This window comes from Salmo trutta, chromosome 5, assembly GCF_901001165.1.
Source record: "Salmo trutta chromosome 5, fSalTru1.1, whole genome shotgun sequence".
Classification (NCBI taxonomy): Eukaryota; Metazoa; Chordata; class Actinopteri; order Salmoniformes; family Salmonidae; genus Salmo; species Salmo trutta.
Window position 1 is genome coordinate 26,717,605 of NC_042961.1, and position 27,553 is coordinate 26,745,157.

A 27,553-nucleotide genomic window follows, 5' to 3' on the forward strand; every position below is an offset into this window, starting at 1 on the left:
CCTAAAACACAAGGCGAAATATACACCAGAGTTGCTTACCAAGACGTCATTGAATGTTCCCGAATGGCCTAGTTACAGTTTGAAAGTCTATACCAAGACTTGAAAATGGCTCTTGCAATGATCACCAACCAACTTGACAGAGCTTGAAGAATTTTTGAAAGAATAATGGGAAACTATTGTACAATCCAGATGTGCAATGCTCTTAGAGTCTTACTCAGGTAATCTCACAGCTGTGATCTCTGCCAAAGATGATTCTAACTTGTATTGACTCAGGGGGTTAAATACGTATCTAATCAAGATAAATTAGTGTTTTATTTGTCACCCAAAAAATATCAATAAATCTTCCACTTTGACATTAAAGTATTTTCTGTAGATCGCTGACAAAAATAATTACAATTAAAGCCATTTTAATCCCACTTTGTAACACAACAAAATGTGTAAAAATGAATGGGGGGGAATACTTTGAGCGCACAGTAGTCACCTACTACCATCTCCTGAAGCAGAGTTTAGAGATGACCATTTTGAAAGTATACTTTTATTTTATTGTACTCTTTCCTTTATCTTTTAGGCTCCATGTTGTGGCTATGGTATTGTATTTCATTGTTGTTTCCTTTTTGCAAGAAAATAATAATTGAATTATTGCAAGTTATAGAAGCATGCTGGAGTCTAGTCTTTTTTTTGCTAGTCTTTTAAAAAAAATGTATTGGTATGTAACTGTTATGAAAGTTGTATTGCCAATTTTGTTTTGTATTTAACCACCACTTTAAATGTGTACATGACACTGCAACAAAATTTCCCCATGGGGACAATAAAAATCAGTAAGTAAGTCTGGTCAAGCGGTAGTGCCGCTGACTCTGGTCCACATATCGCCCCATAGGCGCTGGTTCGATCTGCCACTTTCCTCTATGTCCCAGTCCCATCTGTCTCCACTTTAATTTATTTAATTTCTTAACCCCAAATGGCCGCTTGCCAAAGACTTCCAAACCTGGCTAATCAACTTAAAGTCAGCTGAAACCAATTCCCAAACAAAGAAGTAGGGATAAAATATTCTGTCACATTTCACTCTGTTGCTGTGTTGCATCAATGATGTGACAAACAAATCATAATTCTCATATTGAAAGTCAGGGAACGTTTTTGGTCTTTATGTTAATGAGGGCCTTCTCTCCCAAGCTGATTGATGAGTGTCCCATGACAAGGTTTACTCTTTATAACTACAACTCATTGATTTGCATTATGAATCCCCCTTGTTAGGTTTTCATTGTGTTACTTCACCTACGGTCTCAGTTTATCACTGTAAAGTGCCAACTGTCTGGGGGTCAACTGCTACTTTTAGAGCATCGGACATAGAACATACTCTGGGACATTACCTTAACAGAATGAGACTGGGGCCTGTAAAAGCGTTTCAGGTTAGAAGTGCTGATTTATGATCAGGTCCTCCCTATTCATAGAATCGTATTCCGCGGCCTTTTGTGAATACAATCCCAGAGATAGAGATACCAGCAGAGTTTACTACTTTCTGCAATTAAGGCAATATCAAAACTAAGATCATTTAAGATCAGCTACATATTAGTGTTCTGATATCAAAACATAGGGAGGAGGTTGTGTGCTACTCCTGTTCATACCAGCTCTCTGCATCCTGTTCAACTGGATGTTGGGTTCGGCCAGAATCTCCTTGAGTGAGCGCAACCCTCTGCGGTACCACTTCTCAGCCGTTTTGGGTCCAACCCCAAACACACTGGTGAACAGCTGGCAAGAAAACATTGATGTACTCAAAATAACATGTTGTCAGATGGGATCTCTTTGGGGGGAGGAATTACTGGTTTAGGTTCTATTTAAGTCTTGCTGGCAGCATTTGTATGGTGTATAAAATAATAATTTGGCGGAAATGTACAGCAAATTAAACTATGGTATCTATAACTTCAAAATAATTTCACAAGAAAATTGAAAATAGTTCCTTTTGATCCACTTACCTTAAGTGCTTGATATCGTTCATCACTCTGTACCTCTTCAACTTTAAAGGAGCGGCCAAATATAAGGATCTCCTGTAAAAAAAAAAAAATCAAAGACTACATTACTATGTTGATTTTTTCTTCCAAACTTCTGTTGAGTCCTTTATGGTTAAAAAAAATAAAAACACTTCTATAGCTTATTGCTCTTCATTTTAGAATAGATTTATTATTTAACCTTTATTTTATCAGGGAGTCATACTGTCACGGCTGTTTGAAGGATCGAACCAAAATGCAGCGTGTTCGTAGTTCCACATATTTTATTTATTGTGAAATTAAATTAAATGCTATACATAAAAAATACTTGAATACACAAAAAACAACAAACCGTGACACAGAGAGGAAAACACACAAAACAGGAAGGGAAAAACCCTGACTTAAATATGATCTCTAATCAGGAGGCAACGAGGATCAGCTGCCTCCAATTAGAGATCAACCCAAACAATCCCAACATAGAAATAGAAAAACTAGAACTTAAACATAGAAATAGAAAACATAGAACAACCCAAAACACCCCCTGTCACGCCCTGCCCTACTCTACTATAGAAAATGACATCTTACTAGGGTCAGGACATGACACATACTGAGACCAAGGTTTATTTTACAGATAAGACCTGAAGTACAGAAATTACAGAAAATATATGCATCAAAATATAAATACAAAATGCAAACAGAAAGAAAAACACAGTCATAAAAAACAAGTGCATTCATCAGTAATAAGGTCCTCAATCAGCTTTCTGAATGGCCCTAGAGGCACCAAAACATCAAATGTAACAACATTTTGAAGATTTGTACCTTATTTGTGGAACAGAAAACTAAAAGCTGATTTCCTAAAAGGAATATTCGGCATACAAGTGTAGTATTGGTAATGTAAACAGTAAAAAGTACAGGGCTCAGAATTGACCCCTGCAGGACACATTTTATTATGTCTAAAAAACACGATTTAACACTATCAGTAGATACACATTGAATTCTATCTGTTAAGTCATTTTTAAACCAGTTACATGTAGCCTGATCTAGGCCAATGGAGGATACCCTCTGCATTAGCAATGAGTGATCAACTGTATTGAAGGCCTTTGACAGGTTAATTAAAAGGGCAGCACAATGGTGCCTTTATCCATACAGTTAACCACATCCTTTATACCTAGGGATGCAGCAGAGATAGTCCTACGACCTGGTGTAAAACCCAACTGATGTACAATTAGAATATATTTCAAAAATAGGAACGATCTTAGCTGAGAATTAATCAAAGATTCTAATATTTTAGCTAGGCAACAAAGTTTAGAAATAGGGCAATAATTATTTAGGTCACAAGGGTCACCACCTCTGTGAAGAGGGAGTATATGGGCCACCTTCCAAACCTTGGGGATAGTACGAGATATAATTGTAAGGTAGAAAGTATGGGTTAATGATACAGCAATCAGGGGGGCAGAGAGCTGAAGCAAAAAATGGATCAAGCATATCAGCCCCAGTGGATTTTTAAAAACTTTAATCTTAAACAAGGCATCTAGCACATCACATGTAGTAAATTGTTGAAATGAAAACAAAGATTCACTAGAAGTTGGCGGGTTAACCGTCAAGTAAGCTAGAGACTGGCAGAGGGAAGAGCAATTGATTGACTGACCAGGGTCAATTAAACCACAGTTTCTCTCAAATAAAAAGGCTACCGAGATAAAATGACGATTAAAAGCATCACTTATCCCATTCTTCTCAGTTATGATGCCAAAGTCAGACAGAACTTGTATGCTTCAGTGGATTTACTGTCCAACATTTTGAAGGATCACAAGCAGAGTCAGAGATAGAGCTTAAAAGTAGCTTGATTTAGCTTTCTTAATCGAGATAGTAAATCTGTTTCTCAGTTGTCTGAAAGATTGCCAGTACAGTTTTCCTTGCTTTGGCCCAGGCGAGATTTCTTATCTCAATGAGCTGAGATAGCTCTGAAGAAAACCAAAGGTTAGATCTATCTTTGGCTCTGGTTAAGGGTGCCTTGAATTTTAAATACATCACAGGCAGTGTCACCAGCAAAGCACCCCCACACCATCACTCCTCCTCCATGCTTCATGGTGGGAACCACACATGTGGAGATCATCCGTTCACTTACTCTGCGTCTCACAAAGACACAGCGGTTGGAACCAAAAAGCTCACATTTGGACTCATCACACCAAAGGACAGATTTCCACCATTCTAATGTCCATTGCTCATGTTTCTTGGTCCAAGACTCTTGATCCAAGTCTCTTCTTATTGGTGTCATTTAGTAGTGGTTTCTTTACAGCAATTCGACCATGAAGGCCTGATTCACACAGTCTCCTCTGAACAGTTGAAGTTGAGATGTGTCTGCTACTTGAACTCTGTGAAGCATTTATTTGGGCTGCAATCTGAGGTGCAGTTACCTTTAATGAACTCATCCTCTGCAGCAGAGGTAACTCTGGGTCTTCCTTTCCTGTGGCGGACCTCATGAGAGCCAGTTTCATCATAGTGCTTGATGGTTTTTGCAAATGCACTTGAAGAAACTTTCAAAGTTCTTGAAATTTTCCAGATTAAAATAATTATGGACTGTAATTTATTTTTGCTTATTTGAGCTGGTCTTGCCATAATATGGACTTGGTCTTTACCAAATTGTGATATCTTCTGTATACCACCCCTACCTTGTCACAACACAACTGATTGTCTCAAACTCATTAAAAAGGAAAGAAATTCCACAAATATATAAGGCACACCTGTTAATTGAAATGCATTCCATGTGACTACCTCATGAAGCTGGTTGTGAGAGAATGCCAAGAGTGTGCAAAGCTGTCATCAAGGCAAAGGGTGGCTACTTTGAAGAATCTCAAATATAAAATATATTTTGATTTGCTTAAAACGTTTTTGGTTACTACATGATTCCATATTTTTTTATTTCATAGTTTTGATGTCTTCACTATTATTCTCTAATGTAGAAAATAGTCAAAGTAAAGAAAAACCCTGGAATGAGTAGGTGTGTCCAAACTTTTGACTGGTACTGTACTTCAATGTCTCTTTTAATCATGTTTTCAAAAGAACCAGAATGTCAATTGTGTCCATTTTAGCCCAAGCCCCCTAGGATATTTAAAGTCAGACGGGGTATTCAACTCATTCCCATAAGAGCTAATAGGCATAGAGTTTTTGCTGCAGCTATTTGTTGAGTGAGCTGAGACTTTGCCAAGGTCCCTGGCCAACCACGTGAGAGCAGAGCAGAGCAGACTGAGCATTTGACAGACCTCCCCCAAGTTGCTGGACGCAGGGGATGGGGCGGGAACTGGGTGAGCAGTGTTGGCAGAGCTCAGTCCACCCTGATGAAGATCCTGCCAATTGAGTGGAGCTGCTGCAGGGGACCAGATTGTCTTCCGATGCTCCATTCTGGGTGTGTACAGGAGCCTTGGTGTGGCTCCTGTTGCAGGGTTGGGACTGCCATTCGAGGCAGGAGTGTTCCAGGCCTATCCTGGGGATGGGAGTAGGGAGGGTAACCAGAACTAGCCTGTGAGAGAGGTTGTGTGGGAATTGAGGAGGGTGGTATGGAGGGTAGCGACACTGGGAAAGCTCCAAACCCTCAGCATATGAGGGTTGATTATATGAATGATACATGTATCTCAGTTGGTAGAGCATGACGCTTGTAACGGCAGGTTCCATTCCCGGGACCACCCATACATAAGAATGTATCTACGCTTGACTATAAGTCGCTTTCGATAAAAGCATCTGCAAAATGGCTATGTGACTCATACATGGTGTGGACTGCGTCATGTGGTGCACTATCCTCAACAGTCTTTTGCCAGACCCTAGGTTGTGGTCGGTGCTGTGTAGAGCTGGGCTGAGTTGAGGTGGGCCTGGTCTTGGGCAGTGTTGCTGGCTGTTCTCCAGTCTCTGTGGAGCACCACCGGAGGCATGTCTGAAGGAGTGTCCGAACTGTCTCAGGAAGTTGTTAGCTGGTCTGCTGCTCCTGTTGGGTGAGGTGGACTGGGCATCCAGAGAAGCAGACTCTTTGAACAAGTGTGTATTATCATACAGTCATCCAGAATAAGGGTGGGATGGTGGGCCAATTTTACATTTGGCCATTTAGCACAATCCCGGGTGTTAAAGCCGATTTGGACATATTTGTATAAAAGACAGAACATTCAGAGCTCCATGTATATTTGTGTAAATATGAATGTATATGATGAAATATTAGGTACGTACCTTTATGATTTATATTTACCTGATTGAGATGTATTCATTTGTTGTTAGCGTAACTTAGTTCTGTCCCCCCCTCTTGCCCATTCATTGTACTGCAGTAAGTGTGTTAGGATAAAAGCAGGAAGTTGGGCCTTTGGGGGGAGTAGTCCTTGCTAGACGCGGGAGCGGTATAGTTTTTTGACCATACAGACAGGTCATATTGTGTATTTTCCATATCAAGTAATCTATGTTTTAAGTTGATTGGATATTCATTTTCCTGTTAGATATAAGAAGAATAAACATTTTTGTTGCACCATATCCCTGGATCACATTGAATGTTTGGCTTTTTGGAAACCTTCAGTGTGGACTGTATGCGTACCAAACAACCCCGCTTCAGGCTTGGGCAGTGGCTATGGTAAAGAGGAAAGGAAGCCACTACAATCAAGTCAAAAAACTCCATGAAGGATTGCTATCGGAAGGAAATCTCCGGTTTTGGACAAACACGCTGGATATTGTTGTATTTGTAATTGCATTCGGACCATAAGGACAGCTCGCTTGGAAGGACTTGAACTCCTAGAATTCACCAGCCGTGAGTAACCACTGCGAATGAATGAGCTGCCCTGTTCAATGCGATCGTTTGATCATGCATATTATGGAAGCTCAAATGTGCTTATAATTGGAATGTTTGGTAAACTTGGGAATGGAATTCAAAACACAGCGCTGTGAAAACAATTAAGAAGTTTAAGTTTGGGAAACACAGATCCTATGCACAATGTAACCTAATCATATGTCTAATATTTGGCCTAACGTGGAAATGCAATGCATCCACACAACGAATGATACTGCGTGTTCAAACGTCATTAAAGGGACAAAACGTATAAAGGGATGAAATGTTTAAAACGTAACTAAAATGCCGAACTTGCACACGTTCAATTCAAAAATGGGTCAATATGCTGAAATGGATGACTGTGTTTTAAAGCATTAAAGGAGGTCTAAAGGGGCATTACGTTTAACAATCAAACCAACAACTGTGTCATTGTAAATTGAGTGAACTAAAAGTGAATGATGGAGGATGAAATCCCAAATAAGACTCCACTGGAGAGGGCAGAGGAGCATCTAAATTCACTCTATGCAGCCCGGAGAGGCAAACTTGGAGTGTGAACACGCAAAATGAATGAAATAAAAGTCCTTCTTGTTGATAGAGGAAACATTGAAACTGTGAATGAGAGTCTTGAAGCATTTGATGCTGTTCTCAATGACTTTAAGAATGCTCATGAATCTGTGCTAGAGCTGGTCACAGAGGAGGAACAGGACCAGGAGAGCATGAACTATTATCAACCAAGAATGAGAACTTGTGAACATTTCCTGAACGAGGTGGAAATATGGAAAAAAGCTGAAGTTGAGCCACAAACGCTCATTGAACCACACGACAGCATTTCCAATGTGTCAAAAACTTCAAGTAAAACGAAGTATTCTAAGACGGCTTCCTCAGTGTCGTCTGCACGTATAAAGCTGAGGCAGAACGAGCAGCTCTACTAGCTCGCCAAGCATCATTACAGGACAAGCATGCACTGGAACTGGAGAAAGCTCAACTGAATGTTAGGATGGAGAAAATGGCACTGGAAACGGACATAGCATCATATAATGCCAAACTGAAGGTCCTGGAGAGTGTTGAGTCAACTTCTCAATCCCATGCTGTGGCAGCCCATTTACTAAGCCAAGAAGATGGAATGAACTCTTATTTTGAGAACCAGGAACCCGAGGTCTATGTGGAACCTGAACCATCACCTGTTGAGTTTACTGCATTAGGTGCAGTTCCAAAGACCCCACTACAAAGGGTTTTACAACAACCGACAACAAAGCCATCAAAACCTATTCAGAAAACAGTCATGAACCACACCCTTAAGCAGCCAACTGCAAGGTCTAGCAATCAACACAGAATCAACACTGCGGGTATCAGCGATAATACCAGCCATGATAATCTCTCTACTGTCATGCAAAGGCAGAATGAAATTGCTGACCTCCTTGTACTACAGCACAAACAGGCCACACTCCCTGTTAGGGAGACACCTATGTTTGACGGTGATCCTCTAAACTTTAGGCCATGCATGCGTGCATTTGAACATGGTATAGAAGATAAGACGAGCAGTCACCAGGATAGGCTCTATTACCTGGAACAGTACACCACTGGTCAGCTCAAGGATCTGGTACGTAGTTGTCTGCATATGGAAGCCAGAAGAGGCTATGCAGAGGCTAAGAGGTTGTTAAAGGAACACTTTGGCAATGAAATCAAAGTCACCACTGCTTACATGGAAAAAGCTTGGAACTGGACAAACATCAAACCGGATGATGGAAAGGGACTGGGTGGCTATGCACTCTTAGAGGTTGCTGTAACGCTATGCAAGACCTACAGAACATGGAAGAGCTTAATCTTCCCTCCAACATAAAGTTGATCATGTCAAAACTTCCCTACAAACTAAGGGAAAAATGGAGGTCTACGGCATGTGATATTTTAAATACATCCGCAACGATACCAAGAGATTCCATACCTTTGTGGCCAATAGGGTTGCTATGATCCGTGACCTATCGAAAGCAAAACAGTGGAGGTATTTGAACTCCAAACACAACCCAGCCGATGATGCTTCAAGAGGATTACATGTTGAAATTTTCCTGAACTCAAAGAGACGGCGCAAAGGACCAGAATTCCTGGAGAAAACAGAAACACAATGGCCGAAAGTCCCCGAGGAGCTTGGCTCCATCCCTTCAGATGATCCAGAGGTGAGAAAAGATGTCTTCGTAAACAGTACATGTGTGGAAGAAAAGAGTCCGACCAGCAAACTGATCGAGTACTATTCAACATGGAACAGCTTGAAGAAAGCAGTTGCCTGGATGCTGAAACTGAAGACTTCTTCTACAGTTAAGCCAGAAAAGGAAAGTTCTCACACAAACTGATCCAGGTTCAGATCAGAGTCTGACAAACTCACTGAAGGAACAAATTGACAAGTTCAAACTGACATTTGGAAAAGAAAGTCTGTCTGTGGATGACCTAGATGAAGCAGAAAAGGCCATCATTCGATTTGAGCAACGACAGCACTTTAAACAAGAAATTGCACTAGTTGTGAAAGGAAAACAATGTGCCAAGAGAAATGGCTCAATCTGTAAGCTTAATCCAATTGTTGACAATGGCATTCTGAGAGTGGGAGGAAGGTTAAGCAAAGCTGCTATGCATACAGAACTAAAGAATCCTATGATCCTACCCAAAGACTCCTACATCTCCAGGCTGATCTTACTCCACATCCATGAGCAGGTTGGCCACTCTGGGAGAGGTCACATGCTTTCTAGACTTCGCCAGCGATATTGGATACCCTGTGCCAACTCCTTAGCAAGGAAGATCCTTAAGAGCTGTGTCTTCTGCAGGCGGATGCAAGCTAGAGCTGGAGAACAGAAGATGGCCGACCTTCCACAAGATCGGGTGTCACCTGATTCGCCGCCTTTCACCCATGTGGGCATAGATTACTTCGGCCCCATAGAGGTGAAGCGAGGCCGCGTTCATGTGAAGTGGTATGGTGTGATCTTTACTTGCCTTGTGAGTCGAGCTGTTCATCTAGAAGTTGCTAGATATCTGGATACTGATTCCTGCATCAATGCCCTGCACAGGGTCATCTGTCGAAGGGGCCCAGTCACAAATATCAGAACAGACAATGGCACCAACTTTGTTGGAACACACAGAGAGCTAGGAGAAGCTCTGAAAGAGCTGGATCACAACAAGATTCAAAATGAATTACTGAAGGAAGGAGTGACATGGTCATTCAATCCTCCCTCTGGAGCCCACCATGGGGGGGTATGGGAGAGGTTGATCCGACTAGTAAAAAAGATCCTCTATTCAGTCCTTAAAGAGCAAGTACTGGATGATGAGGCTTTGCAGACAGCCTTGTGTGAAGTTGAGGCGATCATGAACGACAGACCAATCACAACTGTAACAAATGACCCTAATGATCTAGAACCCCTGACTCCGAACCATCTGCTTCATCTGAAAGCAAAGCCAGTCCTGCCACCAGGACTATTCCAGAGAAGCGACCTATACTCACGAAGGAGATGGAAGCAAGTACAATATATTACTGACCTCTTCTGGAAGAGATGGATCAGGGAGTATCTTCCACTTATGCAGGAGCGGAACAAGTAGAACAAAACTAAGAGAAACTTCAGTCCTGGTGACCTTGTGGTCATCGTCGACGACACCGCCCCTAGGAACTCTTGGCTAATGGGGCGTGTGGTGGAGGCTTTGCCAGGGGCCAAAGGTCTTGTCCGGAGCGTCATGGTTAAGACCAAGACCAATATCTTACAGAGACCTATCAATAAACTCTGTTTGCTCCTGGAGGCGGCGGAGTGAGACACCACACACACACACACACACACACAGTGCTCCATCTTTGAATCACGTGCACCTCTGATTCGTTGATGTTGTACTCTTACATTCTTTGATGTCGTAGTCATATATTTTTTGGACGTCATACTCTTGACATTTTTGGAAGTTGAAGTGTTCAACTCAGACTCTGACTATTTTCCTATATGGCACCTTGTATATTTGTATATATCTATGAACTGTAATAGTGCTCTGGTATAGAATGTTTTGTGTATTGGCTCTACGTTTGAATATTAAGTAATTGTTGTCCATTCAGTGCAGTCAACAATTAGGGGCCGGTATGTTAGAGCCGATTTGGACATATTTGTATAAAAGACAGAACATTCAGAGCTCCATGTATATTTGTGTAAATATGAATGTATATGGGGAAATATTAGGTACGTGCCTTTATGATTTATATTTACCTGATTGAGATGTATTCATTTGTTGTTAGCGTAACTTAGTTTTGTCCCCCCCTCTTGCCCATTCATTGTACTGCAGTAAGTGTGTTAGGATAAAAGCAGGAAGTTGGGCCTTTGGGGGGAGGAGTCCTTGCTAGACGCGGGAGCGGTATAGTTTTTTGACCATACAGACATACATGTCACGGTCTTCGTCGTGTTGAGGAAAGGAGGACCAAAATGCAGCGGGATTGTGGACACTCATGTCTGGCGACTGTTGACTGGCGGGCGGCTCTGGCGACTGTTGACTGGCGGGCGGCTCTGGCGACTGTTGACTGGCGGGCGGCTCTGGCGACTGTTGACTGGCGGGCGGCTCTGGCGACTGTTGACTGGCGGGCGGCTCTGGCGACTGTTGACTGGCGAGGCTGGGTTTACGCACTAGGTGCCTGATGCGTGGTGCTGGTACTGGATATACCAGCTTGGGAACACGCACCTCTAGGCTAGTGCGTGGAGCGGGAACAGGATATATAGGACCATGGAGGCTTACTGGCGGTCTCGAGCTTAAACCTGGCATCGCCCTTTCTGGCTGAATGCTTACTACCCCCTGGCAAATGCGGGGCGCTGGTATAGCGCGTACTGGCCTAAACACACTTGGCCTCGCCATAACACCCATTACCCCGAAGCATAAGACCTGTCCATTAACTGGCCTCCGAGAAACAGTCCGGAGATTTGGCCTGGGGCTCCAAACTTGCCCCGCCAAACTACCCATATGCCCCCCCCAAAAAAATTCTTGGGGTTGCCTCTCGGGTTTAAATCGCCAGTCGTGTTCCTCGGTAGCATTCCCGGTCTTTGCTCCATTTTTTCCATGGGCCCTCTCCGGCCATAACTTGCTCCCATGTCCATTTCTCCCGTTTATCCAATTCAAATTCCCTCTGCTCCTTCCTCTGCTGCTTGGTCCTTTGGTGGTGGGAGATTCTGTCACGGTCTTCGTCGTGTTGAGGAAAGGAGGACCAAAATGCAGCGGGATTGTGGACACTCATGTTTTTATTACTGACAAAAAACAAGAGTAAAGCATCCACTTGACAAACAAAACAATAAATGATACTTGCGACACAAAACAGTTTTGCAGGCTCACAAACGCAGTGCAAAAACAATCTCCCACAAAAGACACATACAAACACACCCTCATATATGGGACTCTCAATCAAACGCAAATAGACAACACCTGCCTTCAATTGAGAGTCCCAACCCCAATGAACCCAAACATAGAAACAGACACACTAGACTCAACATAGAATACATGAAACTCAAACAGTGCCCAAAAACCCCGGAATACTAAATCAAATGCCCTTACAACAAAAACACCACCCTGAGCCACATAAAACAAATACCCTCTGCCACGTCCTGACCAAACTACAATACCAATTAACCCTTATACTGGCCAGGACGTGACAATACAGACATACAGACAGGTCATATTGTGTATTTTCCATATCAAGTAATCTATGTTTTAAGTTGATTGGATATTCATTTTCCTGTTAGATATAAGAAGAATAAACATTTTTGTTGCACCATATCCCTGGATCACATTGAATGTTTGGCTTTTTGGAAACCTTGAGTGTGGACTGTATGCGTACCAAACAACCCCACTTCAGGCTTGGGCAGTGGCTATGGTAAAGAGGAAAGGAAGCCACTACACCGGGAGAGGATGGCATTTACTCTTTCGATAGTGGCAGGGTGAAAATCTCTCCTGCGGAGAAGGGCGGACATTACAATCCTGGCATCTGGGAAGGTGGTAGAGGACCTCTCCATCACCCTTGAACGTGATGTGGCCACCTTTTTCTGTTGAGCATGCAAGTCATTGGTTCCAGTATGCACAATGACAAGGCTCGGTGAGCCAAGCTGGGCCACTGTCAGGAGCTCCATGGGTCTGTAAGATGTGGGGCACCACAACTTAGCCACCACCCTATTTTTAAAAAGTTAATGCTCATTCATTCATTTTCCATTGGAGTCCATCGTCAAAACAATCTCAGGCTTCTTCTCGGGCCTGTGGAGGATGGCAGGAGTGGGTGCAATCACAGGTCGTGAGACTGGGGAGGATGGGGTCAGCTGGATTGGTGGATAGGTTGATTGGGTTGGCTGAATGTTTGGGACGGTTGATGGGTCCTTGTTCAACAGTTTGCTGGGTTCTAGGTTTTTACTGGACTCTTTAAGGAGTGTATGTTGGTAGCTGACTAATTCCTGCCTTAGGTCCTGGAGATGGCTTATTTTGAGTGTGGTGGACAGTTCCTCTTGTATTCTGCATACTTCCCTCCTGAGAGACTGGTTGTCCTCCTCAATGCACCTGATAGCATAATGCAACTAACGCATCTCATCCCTATGCTGAAGCACCAGGCTGATCTCCTCTTCTGAAATGCTGTGATACTGCAAGTGTCACATGTAAGAGTGGCATGCTGAGGGCTATGTCTGCTGCAGGCAGGGGAAGGAGAGGAACTCTGGGGACAACATCCTGGGACACAAAGGAAGTGTGTGCTGTTGTAGGCAGTTTTGGTGGAGAGGTTTTGAGTGTGGTAAATGGACAAATGTATCCAGACTAGCCTCCAAAACATGAACCATCACAGTGCCGTAATTATAATATTAATGTTACATTTGGGGGTGGAATCAATGTATAATTGCCTCATTGTTATGTTTTCTGACATTTTAGGTGCATTATTGGCCTTGTGGAGAGCTGTGTGCCATGCATTGGGATCATCCTGTAGAACAGAAGGTCTCCTTTGATTTCCTTGTTCGCTATTAGGATGAAGTCTACCCTCAACTGTTCACATGTAATAAAATAATAACAAATAAAAAATGCAATTTAAGGAGGAGCTCTTCTTAAGTGCTGCTGCTCATGGAATTTGTTTCTAGGAGTACTTAAAGTACCCCTCTGATACTCATTTCCATTCCTATTATAGAAATGATAGCTTTGGTATAGTAAAGCATCGGATTAATTCCAGTTTTATAGCTGTAATGAAAAGCTCAGTGTATAATTTTACTCAGCTCCGACTGTTTGTTTTGAACAGGCTTTGTTCCCGGGCCTAATAGTGTTCTCATCTCCAGGGAGCACAACTCATTTGCTGGTCAAATTTTAAGTGTCTCCATATCACATTTATCAAAGATGTAAAAGCAGTAGGCACCAAGGCGCTGCTTAGGGTGTAGGATAAAAACTCCAAACAACATCACAGTTATGTAATAGTAGCATCATTGGACATCTCAGAGGACAAAACTATTGGATGCGTTTATTTTAAAAACTTTGAGGTTGTTCTGTTGTAATTTGCTGTCATCTGCTTCAACTCTGTTTCAACTGTGTGTGTGTGTGTGTGTGTGTGTGTGTGCATGAAAAAAGACTACAAAGCAGTATTTTTACTATTTTAACAACGAACAGCAGCTAAAGCAGAGTAGACATTTCTGCCTTGAGTCCACTGCTCAACACAGGAGGTTGGTGGCACCTTAATTGGGGAGAACAGGCTCATGGTAATATCTGGAGCGGAATCAGTGGAATGGTATCAAATACATCAAACACATGGTTTCCAGGTGTTCGATGCTATTCCATTTGCGCCGTTCCGGCCATTATTATGAGCCGTTCTCCCCTCAGCAGCCTCCACTGCTGCTCAGTGATGCATCTCCCCACTGGTTTTCAACCCTCAAGCCAAGGCCAAACCTCCTCAAGCTCAGGGATACTGCTCTGACTTACTTTCTCATTGGGGTGCACACACACACACACACACACCAATTGTTCATCACTACCACGGCCTCAGTGCTCGCTAAGCTACAACTTAATCTCAGTGGGTCTTTAGAGTTTTCCCCTCTGATGTTCACTCAACAATACTCAACTCAGCGGTTGCTTACTGAGTGTCACTCCAATGTCCATGGACATGTGAAACGTTCGAGCTTCACTCTTTATTTTACACTGGTGTGTGTGTGTGTGTGTGTGTGTGTGTGTGTGTGTGTGTGTGTGTGACTGAATTTATGCAGTGGAGCTGATGTTACCTCCATGACAGCCTTGGTGTGCTCACCCAGGCAGGGTAGGCCCTGGATGGCCCCCAGACAGTGCACTGCTGATGGCAGACTCTTCAGGACTGAGGCTGCTCGCCGGAATGCCAGACATGGACCCTTACTTTCATTGAACTCAGAATTCTCCGCCAGCTCCTCCAACACATCCTAAAGAGGAGGGGAAGGGGGGAGGGAGAGAAAGAGAGAGAGAGAGAGAGAGAGGAGAGAACGAGAGGCACAATGAAAGGAGAGGGAAATATAAATATGTAAATGAGAAACAAAGATGGAAAAGGAAACACAAAAGAATTGTAGTATGAGGTCAGAGAAATATAGGGAAAGGAGAGAAAATAAAAACAAATTGAGATATAGTGTGAGGAAAGAGAGAGAGCGAGAGAAAGAGAGAAACAGACAGAGAGAGAGAGAGAGCGAGAGAGATGTGTCAGGTGTGCAATCACACGTCAGATGCATTGACCTGTGGTGGCAGTTAGACAGGGATCGGAGCACACAATCCCCCTCTCCCTCTCTCCTTCCCCTCTACCTCTTCCCCCCATCCATCTCTCTCCCCGCCGCGGTAGACCCCGACAAACAGGCCTCTTCCATATGACCGCACAGCGATATTTGGGTCGGTGTGCGCCGGAGAGGAACCTGTCATTTTCCACTTGTTCACAACAGGCTCCCGAGGGGCCTGCGGTGCTGCTGTGTACTTTCCTCTCTGAAGCAACATGGTGGTTCAACGAAAGGAAAGAACAACTGTCAGGAGTTTTCAATTTTGGTTTTTTCAATAGAAGGATATTGCCAGGAGGGAGAGAGTGAGGGTTTTATGCATGAGCAGTCTCAGAGGACACCATGTTCCGGGGAAGAGAAGCTTCCTTACTCACTGAGCAGTCCCAGAGGACACCATGTTCCAGAGAAGAGAAGCTTCCTTACTGCTCTGCATTGGTATACAATACAGTAAAGTACAGACTAATGGTAAATGTAGGGATGTATATTAGGCATATTACGCAGATAGAATAAACATACGTAGCTGATAAAAAATATGTAGGCAATTAATGACTTGAAATACAGAATGCAATGCGTTTTGTAATAAAAATATAAAGAGCAGTGGCGGCTCATCCGTTAGGGGCAGTGCCCCACTTGTGTTTGGTCCAAAAAATAAGACACAATATCTAAGAAAAAATTATATATAACAAATCTACAAAATATATATCATATATACTGAACAAAAATATAAATGCAACATATAAAGTGCTGGTCCCATGTTTTATGAGTTCTCTCAGATTTTGTGCACAAATTTGTTTACATCCCTGTTAGTGAGCATTTCTCCTTTGCCAAGATAATCCATCCACCTGACAGGTGTGGCATATCAAGAAGCTGATAAAACAGCCTGATCACTACACAGGTGCACCTTGTACTGGGGACAATAAAAGGCCACTCTAAAATGTGCAGTTTCGTCACACAACACAATGCCACAGATTGGAATGCTGACTGCAGGAATGTCCACCAAACCATTTCATATTCTTTTCTCTACCACGTAGTTTTAGAGAATTTGGCAGTACATCCAACCGGCCTCACAACCGCAGACCACGTGTAACCACGCCAACCCAGGACCTCCACATCCGGCTTCTTCACCTGCAGGATTGTCTGAGACCAGCCACCCGGACAGCTGATGAAACTGAGGAGTATTTCTGTCTGTAATAAAGCCCTTTTGTGAGGAATAACTAATTCTGATTGGCTGGGCCTGGCTCCCTAGTGGGTGAGCCTATGCCCTCCCAGGCCCACCCTTGGCTGCACCCCTGCCTAGTCATGTGAAATCCATAGATTAGGGTCTAAAGAATTCATTTCAATTGACTGATTACCTTATATGAACAGTAACTCAGTAAAACGGGGACAGTAAAGCTGTTCCCATTTTACCGTATCTGATCTCATCCTCATCAGTGGCACCTTGTGAATGGCTGAATTACCCCCCCCCCCCCCCCCCCCCCCCCCAGGGTATTTACAAGGTGCCACTGATGAGGACGAGATCAGATAGGGTAAAATGGGGACAGCTTTACTGTAGAAAATCCGACCTTTAAAAACAGTGTTTCTCTTCAGTAGATCATGTTAGCAGTCGTGGCCAAGTTGGCAGGTTTCTTCTCTCCTGGTTTAGTTGAGTAGTGAGCTAGATCAGTGCAGTCACCCACAGCGTGGCCGGGCCATGGGTGATCTGTCCAGACATGCTGCTTCGGGTCAGCAGGCAAGACCTGAGCCCAGCCTGGCAGGAGACTCCACTGACCCATTTACAACACGTAGCGAGAGGATGACCTCAAACACACCGACAAGCGTGCGCACACACACACAGGAAGTTCACACGCATGCATGCACACTCACACACAGAGCTGGGCTCTGTTCACAGAGGGAGATAACGAGAGGATTGAGGCCTTAATTGAGAGGGGTGAGAGGGCAGGCTCCTGCTGTGGTGAGATACTCTGTCTGCACTGTGGGTCTGCCTGGAGAAGCTTGCTAGCTGGCTACTGTAGGAGAGGGAGCCTTAGCCATAATTCAACTAGAACTACCATACAGTATGGGGCAACTTTCCACTGATTATGGGCGGAAATATCTCAGCTCCATTTGTCTAGTACAGGCATCTGCAATTTATGGCATAGGTGCCACGGCTGGCATGCAAGGGTATTTGCCTTGGCACGCCAAGCAATTTTATAAAAATGTTGCATTAGTCCCGACACTGCATTCAATACATTACAGTAATTTACCATTCTCAATCTTGGAGTGGACAAGTTGTTTGCAGAGCTCACAACCCATGCTACACTTGTGAGAAAAAAGTTTTGGTTTATTTCCTTTTTGTCTTGGAGCACTCCATGTGAACATGTGTCTGGTTCTTTGTTCTGCCATTGTTGAGTAAGCGAGCGTGCCTGAGCACACATAGAGGTACATGGGCTGTGCCCAATCTATAAAAGTGCCCAATTGGGAATGTCTGATAGTATTTCTGATTGTCTTAAATGACCACCACTAATGAGCTGCGGAGCTTCTCAAAGTCATTTTTAATTGATCTCACACAGAAAGTCAACGTCTGTTTTTTACACCCACTGAGAATGACAATAATTTCTTTTTCATTTTATATTTTTTAAACCAAGTTTTTATTTATTTTGTAATTTTTGGGTTTGGGTTGGGGGAGGGGGCTATACAGGTACATTATTAATTTCAAGGTATACATTTATAAAACATGTACCAGCAGGCTGCCACTCAAAAGACAAATAACAGTAAGAAATGCAATATAAGTATAAGCAATAATACATTCAGCATAAATACAGTGCTTTGCAAAAGTATTCAACCCCCTTGGTGTTTTTCCTATTTTGTTGCATTACAACCTGTAATATAAATTGATTTTTATTTGTATTTCATGTAATGGACATAGACAAAATGGTCCAAATTGGTGAAGTGAAATGAAAAAAAGTACTTATTTCCAAAAATTCTAAAAAATAAAAAATATTCACCACCTTTGCTATGAAGCCCCTAAATAAGATCTGGTGCAACCAATTACCTTCAGAAGTCACATAATTAGTTAAATAAAGTCCACCTGTGTGCAATCTAAGTGTCACATGATCTGTTACATGATCTCAGTATATAGACACTTGTTCTAAAAGGCCCCAGAGTCTGCAACACCACTAAGCAAGGGGCACCACCAAGCAAGCGGCACCATGAAGACCAAGGAGCTCTCCAAACAGGTCAGGGACAAAGTTGTGGAGAAGTACAGATCAGGGTTGGGTTATAAAAAAATAACAAACTTTGAACATCCCACAGAGCACCATTAAATCCATTATTAAAAAATGCAAAGAATATGGCACCACAACAAACCTGCCAAGAGAGGGCCGCCCACCAAAACTCACGGACCAGGCAAGGAGGGCATTAATCAGAGAGGCAACAAAGAGACCAAAGATAACCCTGAAGGAGCTGCAAAGCTCCACAGCGGAGATTGGAGTATCTGTCCATTGGACCACTTTAAGCCGTACACTCCACAGAGCTGGGCTTTAAGGAATTGTGGCCAGAAAAAAGCCCTTGCTTAAAGAAAAAAATAAGCAAACACGTTTGGTGTTCACCAAAATGCATGTGGGAGACTCCCCAAACATATGGAAGAAGGTACTCTGGTCAGATGAGACTCAAATTGAGCTTTTTGGCCATCAAGGAAACCCAACACCTCTCATCACCCGAGAATACCATCCCCACAGTGAAGCATGGTGGTGGCAGCATCATGCTGTGGGGATGTTTTTCATCGGCAGGGACTGGGAAACTGGTCAGAATTGAAGGAATGGTGGATGCCGCTAAATACAGGGAAATTCTTGAGGGAAACCCGTTTCAGTCTTCCAGAGATTTGAGACTGGGACGGAGGTTCACCTTCCAGCAGGGCAATAACTTTAAGCATACTGCTAAAGCAACACTCGAGTGGTTTAAGGAGAAAAATGTAAATGTTTTGGAATGGCCTGGTCAAAGCCTAGACCTCAATCCAATTGAGAATCTGTGGTATGACTTGAAGATTGCTGTACACCAGAGGAACCCATCCAACTTGAAGGAGCTGGAGCAGTTTTGCCTTGAAGAATGGGAAAAAATCCCAGTGGCTAGATGTGCCAAGCTTATAGAGACATACCACAAGAGACTTGCAGCTGTAATTGCTGCAAAAGGTGGCTCTACAAAGTATAGAGTTTGTGGGGATGAATAGTTATGCACGCTGAAGATTTCTGTTTTTTTGTCTTATTTCTTATTTGTTTCACAAATAAGAAATAAGGCATGTTGTGTAAATCAAATGATACAACCCCCCAAAAATCTATTTTAATTCCAGGTTGTAATGCAACAAAATAGGAAATATCCCAAAGGGGGTGAATACTTTCGCAAGCCACTGTACCTCCCATCATTCCCACAACCGCACATTTCTCTATCCAGACAATAGATATACCTTTGTACTGCAGTAGTCTAAATCAGGGTTACACAGAGTAAATCCTGGTAGTCTTAAACAAATCTATTTTAAACAAAGATATACTCCTCACGCTCATGGTTATTGGATAAAAAAAGAAGGCAACTGTACCATGTCAGACATAGTTGAAATGTATTACATTTTAACTTTGCATCCCAATATTACAATTTCTATACATCACAGAAGACTGAAATATAACAACTGTTTGACATGGAAACACCAGACTTTCATCGTTTTTTTTTTTAAATTCAAAGTTATGAAATTATGAAAAATTTGAATAACATTCCACCCATAAGGCCAAAGAGGGTGCTTTTGGTCATTGACTGCAGGAAAGGGCTACAGCAACTGGGATATTATTCCATCTACTGAGGTCGGATTGAATTGATTTGAGTGTTCCGTTAATGTTTCAGGCAATAGTTTTATCTAAGGATGGAAATATATCTTCTCACAAATATTTAAATTGTGAATTGATTGGGATTCCATAAATAGAGATGGAGTCCTCCATCAGGGTCTTGACAGGCAGTAGGGCTGATTTGTTTAGATTTATTTTATAACTTGAGATGAAGATGAATTCATTTATGATCTTCAATGCGTTTGGGAGTGATTGAGATACATTGTCTCAATATAGTAAAATATTGTTTGCATATAAAGAGATTTTAGTGACGTTGGAGTTCCTTCAATTGATGACTTGCCTTGGTCAGGGGTTCCATGGATAATAAAAATAGCAAGGTGAAATTGGATCCCTTTGTCTGCTGCTTCTAGTGATTCTGAAGGTAGCAGAGCAGATATTGTCAGCCCTTTCCTGCATTCAATGACCATAAGTGCCCTCTTTGGCCTCATGGGTGGAATGTTATTAATATATTTCATAATAATAAATACATTATTTATTTTTATGACGAAAATCCGGTGTTTCTATGTCAAACGGTTGTGTTAGATTTCAGTCTTCTGTGATGTATATAAAGTGTAATATTGGGATACTAACTCAAAATTGAATACATTTCAACTCTATATCTGACATGGAACAGGTATCTTCTTTTTTTAAGCCCATAACCATGTGTGTGAGGTGTATACTTTGTTTCAAAGTAGATTTGTTTAAGACTTCCAGGAATCAATCTGTGTGACCCTGATTTAGCCCACTGCAGTAAAAAGTTAATGAAATTGGAGCCAATTCCCATACATCCCAAGACAGACCAGAGATATGACCATTCTAGTCTATCAAAAGCTTTTTCTGCATCAAGAGATAATACAGCACAAGGAGCTGTTGTTTCTGATGAAGAATTGAAGATATGTAATAGTCTACGGAGGTTATCTGAGGAGAAAGCTTTTTTTAACAAACCTGCTTTGGTCTGTGTGGACCAATTTTGGTCTTGAGATGGGACAACAACTTTTTGGAAAACAGTTTAATATTTGTGTTTATCAAAGATAGGGGGTGATAGTGAGAACACTGGGTGGCATCCTTATCATTTCTAAATAAAAGCTAAATTAGTCTTGTATTCACATCGCTCTCAAAGGAACCTTTGTGTTAATCATTTCGAGCAATAGTGGACCTAATTGATTCCAAAACTTTAAATAGACCTCAGGAAAAATATCATCCCATCCAGGTTATTTCCATTTATTCATGATATCCAATGCCCTTTTGAGTTCATTAAGAGAGATTTGGACTTCCTCTGTTGAGAAAGGACTTTGCCTGGCTTGGTGTGGATTTACAATCAGAGGTGTACAGTTCTTTATAGAAGCAGGAGAATCTTTGATTGATTCATTTGGGTTCTGATAGTAATTCCCCTGTTTCAGATTCAATAATTGCTATATCAGCTAATTGATTATTGCGTACCTTGTTGGCCAGTAAATGACAAGGACGATTACCATGGAAGTAATGGTTGAGTCTACCTCGATGGATGGCAAATTCTGCTCTCTGTCTTATCAATAAATTAAGTTCTGTCTTGACTTTGGAAGAATAATAACTACCTGGTCTGAAAAGAGTGTTTGTAGAGAACACTCTTTTAAATGTTGTTAATAACTGCATAGTTAGTTATCTTCTTTAGTTGTGATTTATTCAACCCACATGCAAATGCAGTTGCATAATGTTTTTATAAAACCTTTGGTGGCATCCCTTAGAATCCACTGAATTTGTATAGATCATTATGAATTAGTGAGTTGAATTTCAAATTGATCATAGAGTGTAAGATTTTGTAGGAATTAAATGTTGAAACGGCATCTTGTGGCTCTTTTAGTACATTTTAAGATTTGAAGTTTGCAGTAGTAGGTGTGATTGTCAGGTATCACATTTTTATTTTCTCCAGCTATAATGGTGCCAGAGGAGAGGGCTGCTGTTTTATGGGCTCCTAACCAACAATACTATTTTGTTTGTTTTTTTGCATTGTTTGTAACTAACTTTGTACATAATGTTGCTGCTACCTTCTCTTATGACCGAAAAGAGATTCTGGACATCAGAACAGTGATTACTCACCTTGAACTGGACGAAGGTATTTTCTTTAATGAGTCCGACGCGAAGGACATGCTGCTTTGTCGGGACAAGGCCCAAATCCCTGTCATCAGCGTGAAGAAAATATGGAGAAAAAGGTGGATGAGGGCGGGGTGCCTTGTAAGAATTTGCAGACGAATAGGTAAACCAAAACTACCCTCAGTATTATTGGTCAATGTGCAATCATTGGAAAACAAACTGGACGATCTACGATTAAGATACCCTACCAACGGGACAGTAAAAACTGTAATATCTTATGCTTCACGGAGACTTGGATGAACGACGACACAGATAATATAGAGCTGGCTGGCTCATTTCTTCATTTCTACCAGCATGTCACATGTGCAACCAGAGGAAAAAAACTAGACCACCTTTACTCCACACATAGCGATGCATACAAAGCTCTCCCTAGACCTCCATTTTGCAAATCTGACCATAATTCTATCCTCCTGATTCCTGCTTACAAGCAAAAACTAAAGCAGGTGGTACCAGTGACTCTCTCAATACGGAAGTGGTCAGATGACGCGGATGCTACACTACAGGACAGTTTTGCTAGCACAGACTGGAAAATGTTCCGGGATTCATCCAATAACATTGAGGCGTATACCACCTCAGTCACCGGTTTCATCAATAAGTGCATCAACGACGTCGTCCCCACAGTGACTGCACGTACATTTCCCAACCAGAAGCCATGGATTACAGGTAACATCTTCACCGAGCTAAAGACCAGAGCTGCCGCTTTCAAGGAGCGGGACACTAATCCAGACGCATGTAAGAAAACCCTGCTATGCCCTCAGACAATCCATCAAACAGGCAAAGCGTCAGTACAGGTCTAAGATTGAACCAGATGCTCCGGACAACTTTGTGATCATGATCTTCATAGCTGATGTGAGCAAGACCTTTAAAAAGGTCAACATTCACAAAGCCACAGGGCAAAACAGACTACCAGGGCAAGTACTCAAGGCATGTGCGGACCAACTGGTAGGTGTCTTCACTGACATTTCAACATCTCCCAGACTTAGTCTGTAAAACCAACATGTTTCAAACAGACCACCATAGTCCGTGTGCCCAAGAAAGTGAAGTTAACCTGCCTAAATGATTACCACCCCGTAGCACTTACGTCGGTAGCCATGAAGTGCTTTGAAAGGCTGGCCATGGCTCACATCAACACTATCATGCCAAAAACCCTAGGCCCTCTCCAATTTGCATACCGCCCCAACAGATCCACAGATGATGGAATCTCTATTACACTCCACACTGTCCTTTCACACCTGGACAAAGGGAACACCTATGCGACAATGCTGTTCAACACCATAACTCCCACAAAGATCATCACTAAGCTAAGGACCCTGGGACTAAACACGTCCCTCTGCAACTGGATCCTGAACATCCTGACAGGCCGCCCCCAAGTGGTAAGGGTAGGCAACAACACATCTGCCACGCTGATCCTCAACACTGTGGCCCCTCAGTGGTGCGTGCTTAGTCCCCTCCTGTACTCCCTGTTCACCCATGACTGCGTAGCCAAGCACAACTCAAAGACCATCATTAAGTTTGCTGACGACACAACAGTGGTAGGCCTGATCACCGACAACGATGAGACAGCCTAAAGGGAGGAGGTCAGAGACCTGGCAGTGTGGTGCCAGGACAACAACCTCTCTCTCAATGTGTTGTATTTGGTGCATGTGACATATAACATTTTATTTGATTTGATTAAAGAAAATAGATGTGTAGATAATAGTATGAAATCCATTTGTGAGAATGTTTTATGCCTGTTTGAGTAGAAAGTGTACTCTTTTGCTTTAGGATTATTTACTCGCAAGGCATCAATGAGGTTGTAATCAAAGATCATATTCTGGAGAGCCTTGGTTGTATGTGGATTGTAGTTGTTCTTATTAGATTTGTCTCGCATGTCCAAAATGGCATTAATGTCTGTCCCAATAACCAGATGGAATTCCAAGGGCGCTGTGGGACTAATTTCCAGCGTGTGTTGTTGTTTATATCTCGCAGTCTAGCTCCCCCTCATGTGTGAGATATCAATCACCCCCAGCTCGTGGTTTCAGCCAATCAGACTCTCCCCATGCACTCCACACTCTGTCCATGCACTGTTCACGCATTATCTAATTGGCCAGATGCTCATAGCTAGCCCTGCACAGGTCAGACAGGCACATTGCATGCTCCCGCAAGGGTATAAATATTGCCCTGAGCCTGACAGTGTTATCATGGGTGGAGTTACATGCATGGGATGCGTGAACACAAAGTAACGGTTCCGTGTCGCTCAGTTGGTAGAGCATGGTGTTTGCAACGCCAGGGTTGTGGGTTCGATTCCCACAGGGGACCAGTACAGAGAAAAATAAAATGTATGATATGTATGAAATGTATGCGTTCACTACTGTAAGTTGCTCTAGATAAGAGCGTCTGCAAAATGTAAGTTGTAGTTGCTGTTTAACTTGGCTTTCTATGCATCTATAAGTAGTCATACTATAACAATTACTATGTTGTGTATGTTTGCTGTCTCCTTTACTTGTAGCTCTGCTTTAGGTAACTTACCGTCATGTAAATACAGTGCTTTCTTACACTGTCGTTGTTTATTCCTTGTTAGCAAACAATGCTAGTCATTAGCCTACTCTACTATGTGATATATGCTTAGATACAGTCCTTAGATACAGTCCTTGTTATCGAGTATTGCTCTGTAATAGCCTAGTGTTTATTGCTGCAGTGTATTATCATATAAAGTCCTTCATATTTTGCTATTATAGTACTATGCCATTACATGACATGGGTATAGCTCATTCATGTCCATTCACTACTCTGCTCTACCAACAACAAAGAGATTTTACCAACAACGAACATACAGCCTACAAGGAGGAGATGAGGGCCCTGGTGGAGTGGTGCCAAGAAAATAACCTCTCCCTCAACGTCAACAAAACGAAGGAGTTGATCGTGGACTTCAAGAGACAGCAGAGAGAGCACGCCCCCATCCACATCACCGTCGACGAGGCCGCAGTGGAGAAGGTGAAAAGTTTCAAATTTTTTGGCGTACACATCACTGACGATCTGAAATGCTCCACCCACACAAAGTGTGGTGAAGAAGGCACAACAGTGCCACAACAGTGCCTCTTCAACCTCAGGAGGCTGAAGAAATGTGTCTTATCCCTGCACCTTAGAGGCTGCTGTCCTATCTACATAGACATGGAACACAGGTCACTTGAATAATGTTTACAAACTGTTTTACCTATAGCATATGTATACTGTATACTGTATTCTAGTCAATATTCTGTACATATGCTATGCTATCCATGTATTCTTCAGATATACTATGTACTGTATTCTATCCACATACTGTCCATAATGTCTATACATCACACCACATATTTATACTCCGGACTCCGACATTGCTCGTCCTAATATTTCTATTTTTCTTTTACTTTTAGATTTGTATGTATTGTTGTGTATTGTTAGATATTACTGCACTGTTGGAGCTAATAACACAAGCATTTTGCTACACCCACAATAACATCTGCTAAACATGTGTATGCAACCATAAAATTGTATTTGATTTGTAGCCTGTATGTGAATATTCATTATTCCTTTCTCTGTACCTTTGAGAAGCATCCCCATGTACATCCCCATATTAATTTTCTCCTCTGTGTGAATAACGTTTCTTGGGCTGCTTTATTCCCCTCTAACAGGGGGTGGTGTCATTGAGTCATAAACCAGTAAAATACGTAAAGCCAGGTCGTTATCTTTCACAAAAAATATGATATTCAGAGAATAACGGAGCATACACATTAATAAAGGCAATTTTCTTTCCATTATGGATGCATTTAAGGAAAGTGATTCTGCCTTCTTGGTCATAGTGCAAAAAAGTGTCAATGCAGTTAGACCGGATAGCCATTTGATGAGCTATTTAGCAGTCTTGTTTAGCAGTCTTATGGCTTGGATGTAGAATCTGTTCAGGGTACAGTTGTTTCAGACGCTGGTACAGCTTGTGTCACGTTCGTTGGAATGATCGGACCAAGGCGCAGCGTGAGTAGCGTTCCACATATTTATTATAAAGTGAAACTAAGAAAATACAAAAGCAATAAAAAATAAACGAAACGTGACTACAGAGGTGCTCCATACACTTACTCAAAACACAATATCACATAACCCACAAGTGGAAAACATGCTACTTAAGTATGATCCCCAATTAGAGACAACGATTACCAGTTGCCTCTAATTGGGAATCATACACAATTACCAACGTAGAAAAACAAACCTAGAACCCCACATAGAAATAATAAACTAGACTAACCCCCCAGTCACGCCCTGGCCTACTCTACCATAGAAAATAAAATCTTTCTATGGTCAGGACGTGACAGTACCCCCCCCAAAGGTGCGGACTCCGACCGCAAAACCTGAAACAAAAAGGGAGGGTTGGGGGGGTGTCTAGTATCGTGGCGGCTCTGGTGCAGGACGAAGAACCCTCTGATCCTGTGGATCCGCCAGCATCGGAGGCGGCTCTGGTGCGGGCCGAAGAACCCGCTCATCCCGCGGATTTGCCAGCTTTGGTGGCGGCTCTGGTGCGGGCCGAAGAACCCGCTCATCCTGCGGATCCAGCCCTGGACCCAGACTGGACGCTGTGCCTAGACTGGGCACCAACGCAGAAGAAGACTCTGGCCTTGGAGCTGGAGGTCCCAGACTGTTGACCGTCTCAGGAGGTTCCGGACCGTGGGCCGTCTCAGGAGGTTCTGGACCGTGGACCGTCTCAGGAGGTTCCGGACCGTGGACCGTCTCAGGAGGTTCCGGACCGTGGACCGTCAGGAGGTTCCAGACCCTGGACCTTCTCAGGAGGTTCCGGACCGTGGACCATCTCAGGAGGTTCTGGACCGTGGACCGTCTCAGGAGGTTCTGGACTGTGGACCGACGTTGGAGGTTCCGGACTGTGAAACGTCGCCGGAAGCTCTGGACTGGGAACTGTCGCCGGAAGCTCTGGAACGGGAAGGCGCACTGAAGGCCTGATGCGTGGGGCCGGCACAGGTGGCGCCAGACTGGTAACACGCACCTCAGGGCGAGTGCGGGGAGCAGGCACAGAACATACCTGACTGAGGACACGCACTTCAGGGAGAG

The 27,553-nt window shown here is 42.8% G+C and overlaps 1 protein-coding gene across 2 annotated transcripts in view; it reads right to left on the reverse strand.

The window, feature by feature from the left end:
• The window catches only part of LOC115193964 (DNA nucleotidylexotransferase-like), a 170,966-nt gene that overhangs the window by 105,974 nt on the left and 37,439 nt on the right, over window positions 1–27,553 (reverse strand). For both annotated transcript variants that reach the window (XM_029753132.1, XM_029753131.1), the window contains exons 4-6: window positions 15,000–15,170; window positions 1,971–2,042; window positions 1,623–1,746 (exon numbers count right to left, since the gene is read on the reverse strand). In XM_029753132.1, the coding sequence (XP_029608992.1) occupies window positions 1,623–1,746; window positions 1,971–2,042; window positions 15,000–15,170 (367 nt within the window). The remainder of the gene's footprint in view (window positions 1–1,622; window positions 1,747–1,970; window positions 2,043–14,999; window positions 15,171–27,553) is intronic.